The sequence below is a fragment of the Tympanuchus pallidicinctus genome, unplaced genomic scaffold, assembly GCF_026119805.1.
Source record: "Tympanuchus pallidicinctus isolate F22 unplaced genomic scaffold, pur_lepc_1.0 scaffold43, whole genome shotgun sequence".
NCBI classification, from domain to species: domain Eukaryota; kingdom Metazoa; phylum Chordata; class Aves; order Galliformes; family Phasianidae; genus Tympanuchus; species Tympanuchus pallidicinctus.
In genome coordinates, this window is record NW_026294762.1 from 866147 (window position 1) to 882536 (window position 16390).

The 16390-nt window shown below is 44.0% G+C and overlaps 1 protein-coding gene across 4 annotated transcripts in view; it reads right to left on the reverse strand.

Moving 5' to 3' along the window:
• Window positions 1-16390, reverse strand: part of FBN3 (fibrillin 3) — a 123763-nt gene that overhangs the window by 54075 nt on the left and 53298 nt on the right. For all 4 annotated transcript variants that reach the window (XM_052702252.1, XM_052702251.1, XM_052702249.1 and 1 more), the window contains exons 6-7: window positions 12826-13023; window positions 10741-10866 (exon numbers count right to left, since the gene is read on the reverse strand). In XM_052702252.1, the coding sequence (XP_052558212.1) occupies window positions 10741-10866; window positions 12826-13023 (324 nt within the window). The remainder of the gene's footprint in view (window positions 1-10740; window positions 10867-12825; window positions 13024-16390) is intronic.

A 16390-nucleotide genomic window follows, 5' to 3' on the forward strand; every position in this document is an offset into this window, starting at 1 on the left:
TTTGAAAACTTTTCTATAACATGCAAACCAAAATTAGAAACCAAACATGAATTCAAGCTTCAAAGTTGTTATTTTCGTCACTGTTTTACAGGTCTTTCTGCTTTGTCCTTTGCAAGTTGATCTCTAAAGCCTTCCTTTGGAATGGCTGTACTCAAGTCAGTGTAAAGGGGAATCAGCTTAACCTCCACAATGCTTTCAGTCTGAGGTGGAGGGTTCAGTTCTCCCAGTTTGAGCACACTGCGCTGGCAGGTAAGTATAAACCAATGGTCACATAAGCTAGAATCAAAGTGTATGCAGGCAACTGGTAATTGACTCCTCCCCTGGGTGCTCCATCATAGAACCATAGAATCACCAAGGTTGGAAAAGACCTCTAAGATCATCCAGCCCAACTGTCCATCTATCACCAATATTTCTCACTAAATCACGCCCTCAGCACAACATCTCAATGTACCTTCAGGACAGCTCAGGTGTGTAGTTCCACATGAACTTCTCTACCATGAAAAATAAGGCCCCTCTTTGGAAGCAATTCCTATCCCTCCAGCTACTGTGGATTCCCCAGGATAGATGTATCCCCATTGGAGAGGGATCTGGGAAATTCATCCAAGGTTCGTATCTAAGTTGTGCCTGTACCAAGTGGGAGGGAGTGCAGAGGTTTCACAGAACCAGTGCAACTGTTATTGGGAGCCAAACTGGGACAGGGGGGCATGAAATAGCACAGAGGTGACTGCCATGGAATTAGTATTGTCTTCAGACCTTCAGAAACACTGTCATAAACTTCATCATTGGCTCTACAATTAGACTGCCTGCCAGGAGCCTTCAGTCCTTGCTTCTCAGGCCCAGTGACTGCACTACCACTGGCCTTTGCCTGCAGCGTGGGACAGTGATGGAATTGCAGAATTACAGTTTATTGCCCTTGCTCTGGCTGCACTTCACGCTGCTGGGGATTGCCCAGCCCTGCCGTGTGTCAAGGTCTCTGCAAGGCCTCTCTGCCACTGAGGGAGTCAGCAGCTCCTCCAGTTTAGGGCTGTCCTCACACTCTGCATCCACTGAAGTCCTGCGCCCAGACACCGTCTCCAGACCAGACCTCTCCTTACAGATAAAGGACTGATCCCATAGAGAGGGGTGTGATCTGAGAGGCTTAGAGAACACCACCTTCCTTCCTTCAGTGGTGAAATCTCAGACTGAATTTGTACTTCATCTCCTAAAGGAAGTAGAAGCAATGGTTCCAACGTCAATTTAATGGTTTTCTGCAAAAATCAAGCTCTAGGTTCATAGCTGCAGAGATACACAGATAACAATCACAGCAAAATGCTGTTAATTTCAAGGGACAGCTTCCCTCATGGAGTATCTAAGCACTCTCAAGCATGGGTGCTACTATGGCAGTGCTGCCCTATGGGAAACTTTTCAATGCATGGGGAAGTCTGAAGATCCATGAGAGATGCAACAAATTTACAAAACATGAGATTTGTGTGATGTGACTGATTGCCATCTGACACTTCAAAAGTGATTTAAGCTGTGTCTGACTCTGTCTGTTCTTCTTAACCAAGGACAAGTATGGAAGATCTAATAAATGCAATCTCTTGTTTCAGAGACCTAAAAACATTGGAATCTAAGCTTGGATTCATGTGACTTGGCAGGAGTGGATTTGACCTGGATGTGCACTTCTGTTCTGACAATACTGAAAGTATAGAAATAATCTGTTTACAGTTTTCAAATAAATGTTGGTCTTCTGCAGATTCAGCCACAGATCAAAGAAAGCTAGTGTAACTGTGAACAAGCTGTAATACTCCAGAAAGGTATTTAAGTCAAGTTTGGAAGGAGCGTTAAAGTGGACAGGTGTAACTGAAAAATTTCATGGAATTGCAGCACGGCCCAAGTTGGAAGGGACCCATGGGATTCTTGAGTCCATCTCCCAGCTCCACACAGCACCACCCAAACTCAAACCTTCTGGCTGAGAATGGTGTCCCAATGCTTCTGTCTCCAGGGGATGCTGCTGCCTCAGACCCAACTTGCTCTTGGCAAGAAACCATAGATCCCTTTCTGCAGGCTACCTTCCATCCTCTCATGCCCCATCTTTACACACAGCCAGGGCTGCCCAGTCCCTGGTGAAGAATCCAGCATTTACTTTTGTTAATTTTATACAACTGGTGATTGCTCAGCCCTCTAATTTGTAAACACTTCTCTGCAAGGTCTGTACACCCTCAAGGGGTCAACAGCTACTCCCAGTTTGGCATCATCTGCAAACTTAGTACAAGTTTGAGTCCTACGTTCATATCATTTACAGTAACTCTGAAGAGAACTGGCCCTAAGTTTGAGTCTTGGGGAACCCCACAAGTTAGCTGCAGACCAGTGTAACCTTTTACAATATAATCCTTGGCCAATTGTTCACCCATTTTATTACGTACTTCTCCAGCTGCGTGCTGGAAATTTTGTCCAAATGGATACTATGACAGATAGTAATCACAGTCTTTGCTAAAATAGGAAAAAAACAGCATCTGCTGGCTTCCCTGGGTCATCTAGATGGGTAGCTTTCCTTGTTGTAAAAGGAAATTAAGTTAGTTAAACAGGATTTCCCCTCATAAATTCATATTGGCTATGACCAATGGCCGTGCCCTCTTTCAAGTGTTTTTTAATACGTTTCAGAATGAACCCCTCCATAATTTCCAAGCACTGAAGTGAGACCGACAGGCCTGTAATTATCAGGGTTTTCTTCCTTACTCTTCTTAAAAATTAGAGCAACATTTGCCAGTTTCCAGTCAACTGAGACCACTTCAGCTTCCCAAGACCATTGAAAAATAATTGAGATAGGTCTCATAATGATACCAGTCAACTCCTTGAAATCCAGGGATGAATCCCATCAGGACTCAGAGAACTATATGCATCCAGCCAGAGCAGCAAATCCCAAACGAGTTCAGAACTGGGGGGAGTTTATCATTGCCACAGTCATGATCCTCAGACTCAGGTTTCCAGGGATCTCAGGGTTCATCATGAGTTTACTGAGAGGAAGAAGGCATTAAGCACCTCTGCTTTTTGTGAAGTGACCATCATTGAGTAACAGGCCAACATTATCTCTGCTCCTTCTTTTGCTGTTATCATAATTTTAAAAGCTCTTTTTGTTGTCTCCCACAGTACTGGTCAGCTTCAACCCTAACTGAGCTTTGGCTGCATTAATTTTCTCCCTTCAATGGCAACCAGCATAGTTCTCCATAGTTGCCTGACCTTGCTTCTCATGCCCATGTCATCTGATATCAAGAGAGAAAAACGCATTTTTATTTCGTTTCTCAGTAACTCTAAAAGTATACTTTCAAAAGTGTAATTTCTGCTGCCTTTTTTTACACAGAGCAAAAGACATTGCTTCTATCCTTGCAGTATTCCTTTATCTCTTTGATATTCAAAGTTACTGCAGCAGATTACATGATTTGAAGCCTGGAAAGACAGCAATGCAAGCCTATAGAAAACATTTTCCCCACATGGGCCCCGGCAGGGAATGAGATTTTATCACTGCAGCCTACCCTGCCATTTAATAACAGGCCTGTGTTTGGTTACAATTTGCAGAACACTCGAAGTGAAAGACCTTTATAAAGTGAACGCTGACTGTGCTATTAGAAATAACTATTTAAAACATCCACATATCTCCCTTGAAGTCTGTCGTGTCAGAGATCTGGAGGCCAGCTGACATCAGTGCTTGGAATGTCAGACACCCACGAAAAGGTATTGTGCTGGGATAGCGGGGAGCAACAGCAACTTGCATTCCATTCTTAAGGAAAAACAGAGTTCATTCAAAAAGTTAAATGAAACTGCAACATTTTTTTCTTTCCATTTAAAATCCTGAGATGAGTGCTAGCAACAGAATCACCAGGAAAAAAAAGCAAATGTTTCTTAAGACTGCTTTCACATCCTGTACTTGGAGAAACTGAGCTGCAGTCTTTGTTGTTGTTTCACTTCTTTCCCACCACATCTACCTTCTTTATTATACTGAAGTTCTGGTTCATTCAGTGCTGAAGCCCTTGGGGAAGCTTCACGCAGTGGGACTCATATGTGCACCTCTCATTAACACTCAGCTGCCAGTTCTGCCTAGGGAATTCTTCCAACTTCAACCTGGCTACTTCATGACTTTTCCAACTTTCTGCTAAGAATTAAAGCAATATTCTTTGCACTCTGCTCTTCAGACAATGGCAGAATTCAACGTAAACGTTGATTTTGGATCTGGTCTCCCATAGTGCTGGATTGGATTTGGCCCGATCACTTAAAGCTGAAGATGCTGGAAGCCAAAGGCTACAGAGCTTCAGAAAGAGAACTGCAGCCTGCAAAGCGCATCCAACTCGGGTGCCCGCAGACATGCTGAAACCCCAACCTTCCCATCTGCTAAAAATACAGGAACTGATGGAGAAAACATCTCTGTGTCACGTAGCAGAGGTCATGCCTCATCAGCCCTCCTCTCGTGCAGCACACGGGACTTTCAGGCCTTCCTTTCCAAAAAGCACAAAGAAACCACAGAGGAGAGTAACACAGCCCTCCAAACCATACTAAATCCATGGAAATGAGCTTTTAGTGGGTATAAACAATGAGCTCTTTTGTAGTCATTTTGTAAGAAAATTGGAAACATGCTAATAAAATGGCTATCGTGTTCCATTTGGGAGGAAAATGGGCTGGCCTACCCTCTCAGCTCATGGAAAACACAGGAAAACTGCCTCCAATTTTAAAACATGAATGAGATTCAACAGAGTAAAACAAAAATAGAGCCTTGTCTTCATCAGAATATTTGAAATGTGAATTAGTTGTGACAAAAAGACTGCTGCAGATTAGCCCTTAGGGTTATAAGTAGCACCTGACGTGTCCGTCTACAAATGCTAAATAGAAGGGGGTGAGTAAAAAGAGGTGGGCTTTGTAATTAAAGGATCTATTCCTCCTTGGCAGAATCTGTCTCTCATGGAGGCAGACAACTGTCAAAAAAGAACTGTCCTGGACGAATTTAAACAGAGCTTGCTGCACACAGCATGCAGTGCCTTTCACCTCCTGGTCTGCTTTTTGTCTGTGTGCTTCACTACATCTTGTACCTTATCGCTCTAGAACAATTTTGGTTGTAGGACAGTTATTGCTTCTGGGGCACTGGAAAGCATCTTGGGTGACATACTGGCATTACATACTTCACTGATAACAGAGCGAGGAATTCTGTCATGCAGTAGAGGAAGTGCTATTAAGAAAAGAAGTGAAAGTATTGGAAGAGAACCATTAAAACTATGGAAGGATTTATTCAGCCAGTGATTCCACCCTTGAGAACAACACAAGGAATTGTTCCCTTAAGTATAATCATGCGGTTGTTTCCAGGGTATAAGATGTTACTTGGAGTAACGACCCCCCCTCCCCTCTGATTTCTTAATAAAGATCTTTGTATAAGGAAGATGTGCCTGATTTCAGGTGTGACGTTTTTCTTCATTTTGCTCCACTGTTTTCAGAAGCGTTTTCTCGTGTTCTCCACAACTGCTTTCTTCCAGAGGTTAAGCAGTTACACGATAGACGCACACCCTTCTTTCAGACCCCGCACACTTCTAATTCCCTGCAAACCTCAGCAGGTCTCTTTTCCAGTTCCTCCATCTGTCAATTTCGCAGTAAACTGACGACACCTGCCCTCCTTGCTCACCTTCTCATGCAAACGCAATATAAATGCAGTCCTTCGGTTTTCCCAAAGCTGGCTTTGTTTTCAGGACTTGCTAAGAAAGCAACCCCTTCACCTTCAGATCTTGTCTCTCCTCCTCTGTGTTTCACAGAGTGCCTGTATCCATCAGAAAGTGAGCAGGCAACTCCCCTGTGCCAGAAATTTCTCGTTAGGTGTGTCATAGCCCTGAGCTCTGCAACTCTGGATCCCTCGAGCTCCCTCAGAATACAATGGCCAAAAGCATAAAATAAGCCACTATTTGAAACTGTCACATTCATCAGAGATGAGTTGCAGCAGTAACTCTAGAATTGAGCAACCCTGTATTTGCGGGACATACAGGTTCAAATTCAAACTCGATTCTGCGTGCACGTTTTCTCGTTTCGCAGATGGAGCATTTTCGTTACAGGGCTGACCAAAGATTCATCCAGTGTATTCAACACCAGCCTTGCAGCCTTCTGAGATGATTGGGAAACTGGGGTCTGAGTTTGCCTGTCAGCACTGTAGATCTTGCGTAAGAAAAGCATCTTTACTCTTTGGGGATTCAGAAACTGAAAATGAAGCCTTGATTCCAGGTGCCATTTTCAGTAAAAGATAAGTATCAATATGGGAAGCTAACAACATTATCTCTGCTCCAGCATCCTCCCACCAATAAACAGCCCAAAGAAGACTGGTGTTACATGCTGCTGTGTTGATGGAGGAGACATCATTAATCAGCAAACACAGTGACACGGGCTCTGACCTTTGGCTCAAATACAATCCCATCTGCTGACTTCACTCCCCAGGAGGAATTTTCTAAGTAGAAAACACAAACTCCTGGGAACTATGGAAGAATTTAACAGAGATATTTAATCTAGCTTTAATATTTCCTGGTTGCTTGGCTCGGATGAAGAATCTGAAAACAAGTGAAAACCATCTTTTTCCTAAGCAAGATGGTCTCAGTGCAAACTGAGAATTCACTGTTTTCACCAGCTGCAAAATAAGTACAAACAGATTCAAAAAGAGAATTGCAGCTTTGAGGTTTTATTTTTGGAGCACACCTGGATAAAGAACTTATCTTCTTATGGTTGAGGTCATTATCTTGATTTAAAACCCTTGTCCAGTGTTGCTTGGACTGTTACAGTAGTACAGACATTTCAGGAGAACAGAAATGAGGTTCTCTATCTGTTTTAATAAGTAAGCTGCTTCTGACATATCAAAGCTTCAGCAAATTCTTTGAGACAGGGCCTTTTATATCGAGGAGAGGAGAGGAGAGGAGAGGAGAGGAGAGGAGAGGAGAGGAGAGGAGAGGAGAGGAGAGGAGAGGAGAGGAGAGGAGAGGAGAGGAGAGGAGAGGAGAGGAGAGGAGAGGAGAGGAGAGGAGAGGAGAGGAGAGGAGAGGAGAGGAGAGGAGAGGAGAGGGGATAGTTCAGTTGGAAGAGATCTGCAACGATAATCAAGACCAAATGCCTGACAACTTCAGGGCTACCCAAAAGTTTAAGTATATGAGTGAAGGCATTATCCAAATGTCCCTTGAGCGTTGATAGGAACAGGGCACCAGCTGCCTCTCCAGGAAACCTTTATCAGTGTTTAATCACCTTCATGGTTAAGAATTTTTTCCTAATGTCCAGTCGGAACCTCTCCTGGCACAGCCTTGTGTCATTCCCTCCCATTCTAAATAACAACTTCATACAGCATTAGAGTCGGATAAACCCCTGACAAGATGCCAGTTCTCTGTTCTCCTATTCACATAGCTGTAGTGACTCACATGAAGCACATGGAGCAGTGACAGCCCAGACAAAGGTATCCTCTTCTTCTGACTTCATGGTTGGGACATGTTGGTGATTCATGTCTGGGAAACGAGCCCTCAAAAACAAACTCAACCCTGCCCATTTAGAGCATCCTTCATGTTTATGTCGCTCTCACAGAAAGATCTGTAAGTCAACAGGTTATGCCAAAGGCAAGCACCACTCTTTTGGTGGTCTCTTTAGCAACTGAGGAAAGATAAACTATGGAACAGACACTGTAGATGCTGGAGATGTCTCTTTTTATGGCTGTTCAGGAAGCAGAGTGAAAGGAAGCTGTTTATGGCTGCATCACACTGCTTTTGCAGGCGTTCTGGGAAGTGAGGACCCACGCAGAGGCCCCTTGCATCTGGATGACAGATTCAGACAATGGATTGTTTTTAATCTTGGTGTATAGAAAATTCCAGCTAAACTGATTTCATATGTGCTTTGTCTGGTCCCTGGCCAGCATGGGTGAGGCAGACCAAGGCAATGAGAACAATTTTTTTGCATACTAAAGTTGGGTTCATGGTTCTAGTATAGTCCAGCCTTGGCTCATTGACCAGTCAAATTGCATGGGACATAACTTGATAAGGGGAACTGGTTTGTTGCCTGAAATCTATGTTAAAGAACTGTTTTGGATTCCACTATTTCCAAGTCCACGGGTGCTGGAGAGCTGCAAGAAACTCTCCTGTTCAAACTTCAGAAAGTCTCATGGCATCCTGCCAATAAAAATCCACTGACACAGATGTTTTCTCAACATAAAAGACTGTCCAGCCCCCACGGAAGATTAACCTCCATAGCTGTGTCTCACTTTGGAAAAGTTTTTCTGAAGGGCTGAACCCAGGTCCCATGGCATGCACTGACACAAACAGTGCTCGACTGTACAGCAGAGTGTAGGTCTGCATTGCAGGAGGGTGGCGATATGGGAGCAGTCACTTGGAAACAGTGATTTTGTTTTTCCCCCCTGAGAAATGGCTCTTAGGAGGAACCTCACAGGAAACACATGCTGCAAACCCATAGTGTTAGGAAGGTGGGTTTCTGGCATGCTGACTGCTTCTAATAGCTAGCTGCCTACAGCTCTGCCACTGTAAATAACTTTGCCACCTGGAAACAAATTCCAGGTTAAACATCTGGATTCTAGTGCATTCATCATCCCTTGTCTTCATTACAACAGAGCCTTGGAGAGGAATGAAAGGCAAGTGTAATTCCTGAAGCCCAGCTAGGTGGGACGGAGTTGCATGAGCACAATGAACACATTCCATCCTTAAAATGGCATACACAGGCCAGCAGGGTTTCATACAGTATGAGCTTTCATATTCGAGACAGGAACCGTTTAATGTTGTTTTCATTTGTCAGATGTTTGGAAAATGCAACAAGTGTTTATTCCTTTACTTCTGAGAAATGCAGCCTGCCTGGCAAGGCACAAGAACTGCTGCAAAACATTTGGGGACAGCGTGTTCTTCCCATAGAGGTCTGCACACCTCTCAGAGAACATTCTGAGCAGTGACAGAGAAGCTGCTGAGGCTGGACCCTAAGGAACTGGAGATAGGCTATCAACACAGCATCAGGAGTGCCCAGATAGGTGACACTGTGAATGATAATATATTGACTGTACATAATCCTAACCTGTGCCCCATGTTTTATAGAATCAATTTAATAGAATCATAGAATGGCCTGGGTTTTAAAGGCCCACAATGCTCATCCAGTCCCAACCCCCTGCTGTGTGCAGGCCAAGGTTGCCCAGAGCCACATCCAGCCTGGCCTGGAATGCCTGCAGGGATGGGGCATCCACAGCCTCCTTGGGGTTCTACTGTGGAATTCTGTGTCTTATGGTGTAGAAAAGGTGATGAAGACATTGCTTTCTGTGTGAGTTCTGAATGCATCCAAGTGGCACAGTGAACAACTTATCCTGAGCCAGTGAGTAAATGATAGTTCCAGAGGCTTCCAGGAAGTGTTCTGCCTTAATTACCACAACTTGTCTTAACGCAGTTAAATTTTCACACCCTAAACAAAACTAGCCCTCTGTTCTGAGGACCAAGTCATTTGGCCATTTCCAAACAACACTACTTAACCCCTGGAAAATATTTTGCTTGGAAATGGTGGAACAGTGCATCACTTCATCGTGCCCTCTGAGCTGCTGAGACTGATCCTTGACATTTCCTGCACCTTTACCAACAGACTGTAAGCTGACTGCTGACACTGCAGATCAGCTTGCCCACATGCTCAGAGTAGAGCTGCACCTGCTCACCTGTGCAAGGCATCTGGGTGCACCACTGAAGTGTTTTTAGAAGACAATTAATACTTGAACAGCATAGATAAGCACAAACCATGCCCCAAAAACGCTGCACCATTTCCAAAAGAAATGCTGAAAATGTCATTCTCATCTCCAACTCGTTTGAAGAGAAGCAGGGGCTGGGATGGCATCAGACATCAGGAGGCTGTTGGTAGCCATGCCTCTGACGGGCAATTCCTGCCTCTGCCACCAAATTATTGTTGGTATGCAAAGGCAAATTTCAGGTTCTGGTCAACACATCAGTTGGAATAATATCACCAAGTCAGTGAAACAACACTACACTGATTTGCTCCACACTCTCATCCTATGAAATCAGGTCTTCTGCAGTGCAGTGATGTTATTTCTGGTTGTCTTTTTCGATCACCACGAGCCAGTTGGATTCCACTCCAGACTTTCAGTTACTCTACTGAACTACAAGCAACCAAGCTGCAAAAAGACAAATACCAATTGGACATAAGGGAACTATTCCTCACCATAGCCGTGGCAACACCCTGGGACAAGAACCCCAAAAGGACAGGTCTTAAGCATTCAAAACTCCATCAGAAAAGGCCCTGAGCAAATTGATCTAGCTTTGAAGCTAGCCCTGATCTAAGCAGAAGGCTGAGCTGGAGACCCCTTCTGTTCAGCGAGTCTCGTATTGGAATTAAAACAGCCTTCAGAAAACATCTGCAGGAAAAAAAAAACCAACACACACACAAAAAAAACAACCAGCAAACTATTTTGAGTTGAAGAGAAGATTGGATAAGATCTGTTTCTCATTTCCTTACTTTGCACTCCAGGAAGCAGATCAGAAATTCATACTGCAGTGCATTCTCTGACCTGACTTAGTGCTTGTAGAGCCCATTCCTGCTTGGAAATCAGGATCAAGGTGTGGAGGCTCTCTTGCATCTCTGTTTTCCCAGCCTTGGAGATACCCAGCACTGCTGAGAGATTCTCAGGTGTTCACGTGTTTTTCTGTTCTCAGAAAGAACCTGGGAGCAGTGTGCTGAGCAATATGCAGTCTGCAGTGCAGATGTCTGCAGTCTTACCTTCACATCTGTGGCTGGTCTCGCTCTGCTTGTGTCCTGCAGGGCATTTGCATTCATAAGAACCCACGGTGTTGATGCAGTTACCACCCTGGCAAAGTCCGGGAATGGCTTGACATTCATCCACATCTACAGGAAAAAAAAACCAAAGACGTTGGAAATTATAGCCATTGAAACAGGTGAAGGTTCAGCTTACAATGGTGAAGAATCGTTCTATAAGAAATAAGAAGCCTTGCTCCAAGTAGGTGAATTTATATTTTTCAAAGCAATTATCTACCAGTTGCATTAGCTGTAAGGACATAAAATGGACAGATTGCTGGCACAGCTACACAAAACAAAAAGGGAGAGAAAAGTGTAATGTTTTCCAAAGCCAACATCCCCAGGCTCAGCAAGAACCTTCGTATGGATGGCAAGGCTATGATCAGTGTGGCTGCTCCCTTATGGGAGTAGTTGAGTTCGTTCCAGGTTGGTGGCTGAGTACGAGATGAGAAATGGTTTGCGTACAGCCTTTAGAGAGCAACATCTGATGCTGGGCAAAGAGGGGAACCTACAGACTGTTAGCTGTTCCATCAGCCCAGCCCTAGGATGCTCAGCCTGCAGCCAAGAGCTCCTCAGCTGTGAAGGGGCACTGCTTTCCAAAGCACCTCAGGAAGTTCTCAGCACTTACTGCTAGATCCAGCACTCCCAGGTGCAGCAGATACTGATACTCCAGTTTTGTCTGCAGTAACGGTGACAACATATAAATAAGCCAAGCTCACACAAAGACGTTGGGGACATATAATGCAGATTACAATAGGCAGCCAGAAAGATCTCTGCATTTTCAGTTTTATCCTGCAGACAGTGGTTAATGTGGGTGTTGGATGCAATAGGCTTTTTGGTCACAACAGGTAAAGGCTCAAATTGGTTGCAGATGCAGAAAGGAATTCATGCATCTATGCATGGAGATCCCTGCAACACACCAGTGGGAAAAAAACAAACAATCTTGAAGGCTGCCAATTTTAATTGTTTGTGTGATCTCAAAGGAGATATAACTTCTGTTTAGACCCAACATTAAAGTTTATAGAGCACCAAGCACCAGATACAAGAGCTGACTATGTGCCCCATTAGCAACAGCAATGTTCCAGAATGAAGATACATGGAAAGCTTAATTGGTAACTTAGTTTTAAACCTGGTGAAACGTTAGCCTGATTTACTGCATCTTGCAGCATAGGGGATCATCTGAGAGCTATAGCATGGACAGAACCTTTAAACGAGATAAGATTATCTGAAAAATGCAAACAGTGTTGAGCAGAGAAAAATTTCACTGAAGCTATTCATTATACCTCTGTGTGCAGAAGATCTGATCAGACCCACATGAAAAATTCTAGATTTTATTTTACTTGTGTTTTAAACTGAATGTGACCAGGAAAATCCATATATTGAAACTGTCTCTGAATGGAAATCCCTAACAAGTTTATTTGGGATCTATCCAGATGCCTGAATACAACTATTACAACATGTTAGAAAACCAAATACCTACATGCACATTAATTAAATTATAATATAAAAAGTTTTACAAGTCTTACGAAGGAAAAATGAATAAGGAGGGCAGGTGTTAGGTCAGAGGAAATGGAATAAAATGATAAAGTTGAGATATCCACTTTTATTCAAATAATTCCAAATGTTCCCTATGGAAACATAACCAAAGGCAACACAATCCGCAGGCAGTCGTATCTCATGAAGTATTTCCAGCTGAAGGTATTTCTACTTGCAGTGCTGGTAAAACCTGAACACGCTGCCTGTGGCACAAACATTTCTCTTCCCCAGTTCACTTCCTTGATTAAGGGGAGCAAACTTTGGCCTCTAGCAATAGTTTTCCCATACATATAAGTTTTTGTCACCTATGAAGAATATCACTGAAGTGGTTGTCAGGTGGGAGAGCTAAGTCCATGGTGATGCTCTGTGACGTATGAGGATAGATACAGCACATACATTTTCACAAATAAATGTCCTCTGTACAGCGGCTCCTGGCAGTCAACCTTCACTTGAGCTTTCAGTACACATTAGGATGGATAAGAGAAAATCCTCTTACGTGTTTGTGACATTTACCTTGGCAGGCTCCAGTACGAATGTTGGGAATGAAACCTCGTCGGCAGGGGTGAGGCTGGGCAGGGCACATCTCACACGGGTGACCCCACGCCCGTCCAATGGTGGCACAACACATGGTCTTGGTACAGACGATCCCGCTGAGTTGGCCCTGGCACATCTGGTTATTTACCTGGCTAAAGCAGGGACCGGTACGGTAGTCTGAGGGAAAATAAAAACAGCCACAGGTTAGATCAAGATACAAGTGCAAAGCTGTCTGTCTAAACAGCCTGTCTAGTCTTACTGGATCTATTTCTCATCCTACCAACAAAGTTTTTCAAGTGCAGACTCACAGAATTGTAGAATCATAGAGTCACCAAGGTTGGAAAAGACCTCCAAGATGATCCAGTCTAACCATAGAATCACAGAATCATAGAATCACCAACGTTGGAAAAGACCTCAAAGCTCATCCAGTCCATCCGTTCACCTTTTACCAACAGCTCCCACTGAACCGTGTCCCTCAACACAACATCCAGTCTTTCCTTGAACACTCCCAGGGTCGGTGACTCCACCACCTCCCTGGGCATCCATTGCAGTGCCTGATTGCCCTTTCTGAAAAATAATTCCTCCTCATGTCCATTCTGAATCTCCCCTGCCATAGCTTGAAGCCATTCCCTCTGCTCCTATCACTGATGACATGAGAGCAGAGGCCGACCCCCAGCTCACTACAACCTCCCTTCAGGAAGTTATAGAGAGCAATGAGGTCTCCCCTGAGCTCCTCTTCTCGAGGCTGAACATTCCCAGCTCCTTCAGCCTCTCCTCATATGGCCTGTGTTCCATCACCTACCATCAGCATTTCCCCACTAAACCATGTCCTTTAGTACAACATCTAAATATTTCTTGAACACTTCCATGGGCAAGTTCTGCAAAAATATTAAGTAGCCATAGGAAGAATAAAGATTTAAAACTAAACTAGAAGCTAGCACTGGATAGTGGTTGCCTTTTGTCCACCTTTCATGAGAACACTGGGAGGTTCTCCAAGTCAGCTCTTCCTGGGTTCCCCAGGCTCATCCCAAGAGCTACAGTGATTCCATGTCTTCAGTCAGTGTTCCGCAAGCACTGGCCCAAAACCAATTTAAAATGCAAACATCAGGCAAAGAGGAGATTTCAGGGCTGCAAACTCAGCTGCACTGTGGACTGCTGGCAACAGTGAAACAGTCAAGCTTCATATAAATTAGATTAACTGGAGAGAAGGTAATGGCAGTGCTTTAAACTAAAAAAGAGCAGATGGAGATTAGATATTTGGAAGAAACTCTTAACTATGAAGCTGGTCAGGTGCTGAAAGAGTTGCCCAGAGAAGTTGTGGATGTCTGATCCATGGAAGTGTGGAGGGCCAGAATGGATGGAGCTCTGAGCAACCTGGAGATGTGGAAGGTGTCCTGCCTCTGGCAAGGGGACGAACTGAATGGGCTTTAAGGCCTCTAGGGACAAAGACACTTATGGAGATGGCATTTCTTGGACAGCCTTAGGGCTTGGCAATCTAAGTAACAGAAACATGCATACAGGCAAAGTAAGTATATCATTTCAGTACTCAAGGACATCCTTTCATCTCCAGTGTCCCATTGCTATACTCAATAAATGCAAATCTCATACCTCCAGGTCAAGAAAATTTATAAAAACAATCTTGTTTCAAGATACTGGGTCCCTTACTGTGATCCTGCAATATACACGAGCACTCAGGCAGTCAGTCAATACAATCACACATCACCAAAGGAGAGAGATGAAGGCACTATGCTCATAATCCTCTCAGTTTTGGGCACCCAAGGATTATGTATATCTAAGTACATAAGTGAAGGTGCTCCTCATTTAGAACAGTGGACTTTAAGTCACCATTCCCTCCAGCATCTTCGATACCTATCTCAGCACAGAGGGAGATCCACCAACCAACTCACATTACACAAAAGCTGGACTTGTCTTAGCTCCCATGCACCCTGCAGTGAAAGGCAAATGGGGCTCAGGGCCATATGCTTTAGAAGCAGGATTCACAGCTGTCTGCTGAGAATGAATGACAGCACTGTGATAAGCTCGGACCATCAGTTCAGCTGGCTGTTCTATTAAAGCAACAAACAATTTAGGCTATAGCACCAAGATGAATACCCGTAGTACGGTCTGCCTTGGGTCAACGGTGAAATAGAATTGAGAGACAAAGTTGTCTCAACAAATATGCAACACAGCTCTGCTAAGAATTTTCTCTCAAATTTTTGTTGGCGACAATTTGGAGATGGAGATGTTTTGCTGTCAGCTTGCTGCTGCTTGGCTTGCAGAGTACCAGCCCTAGATTCACCCAAAAACCTTCTGAGAGAGAATTCCTCAAACTTTCTCCATGCTGTCTGATGTAAATGGTGCTCATAAAAGGATTTCTGTGCTCTCGGACAGTCTCTGTAAAGGCAGCCTCCTTCCGTAACACATGTTATAGTGACTCATTTCTTCTGTTTAACTCTTAAAGGTCCCTTGGCAATTTTAACTAGAGCTTTAAAACCAGATGCTGCAAAAGCAATCAGCTCATTTTCCATCCCCAATGAAGTTACTCCCAGCCCTTAAAAACAAAAGGACTTTGAAGGGGCTTGTTTGCACCATGGGCACTCTCTGGGCTCTCATGACCCTTGGTTGGGGCTGTTAGCACAGCAGGCATTCATCAGGAAATACAGTTCTTAAGCTTCTTCCTTCTACTGGGAATAAATGAATGCATGTAAATGCTTAATCAGTGGCTGGAAAAAGGACATTTAACCATATTACTGTCAGACCAGAAAATTCCACATTCGCCATGAAGGAAGTTAGATGTTGGTTAAACACGCTGTTCTCTATCAGATAACAGGCTACAAATCTCCGCCTGAGGAATTGCTTAGGGAATTTTGATGTTGAACTAATTGACTCAAAATTCAAATCCCAGCATCAGTGGCCAGATTAGCCCACAGATGTCTTTGCAGTGAAACATTTGGATATGAAATGTGAAGCAAAACAATGTTACGTGGAAAGTGGTTCTAAGAGCCACAAGCAGCAGTGGTACACTCAGCAATTGACTTATAGCTCTGTTTCTGGAAATGGGTTTGTACAGCATCAGTGCTGAATGGAGCAACGCTTGTTGTCCGTGCTCCACTTCTCGGCCTGCAAGTTTTCAGGTTGTGACCTTTGTGATCAGCTGCCTTCTTTCTAAATCCCAGTAAGCATGTGCAAAGATCAGGTAGATGGTTTGAGACAGGAAACTTTCCCCCTCTGGACATCTTTGCAGGACAATCACATTGCCAGACCTGCACTTGCATGAAACCACAGAGAGGCTGGGCTGTAAAAGGTCATCTAGAAATGCTGGTAATTACTGCAAGCCTTAGAATGAGAGTGCATGTGCTGATGAGCCCTCCTCACTCCTGCTGCATGCACTCAGTGAGGTCTGGGGGGTCCATCCATGTTTCAGTTCCACCTGGCACCAGGTATGCATAAACTACATGGGAAACATACAACAAATCCTCCTCTATCTCTGGGACAGAACCAATGACCACAGGAACTCCTTAATCACATCTTATGGTTCTCTCTC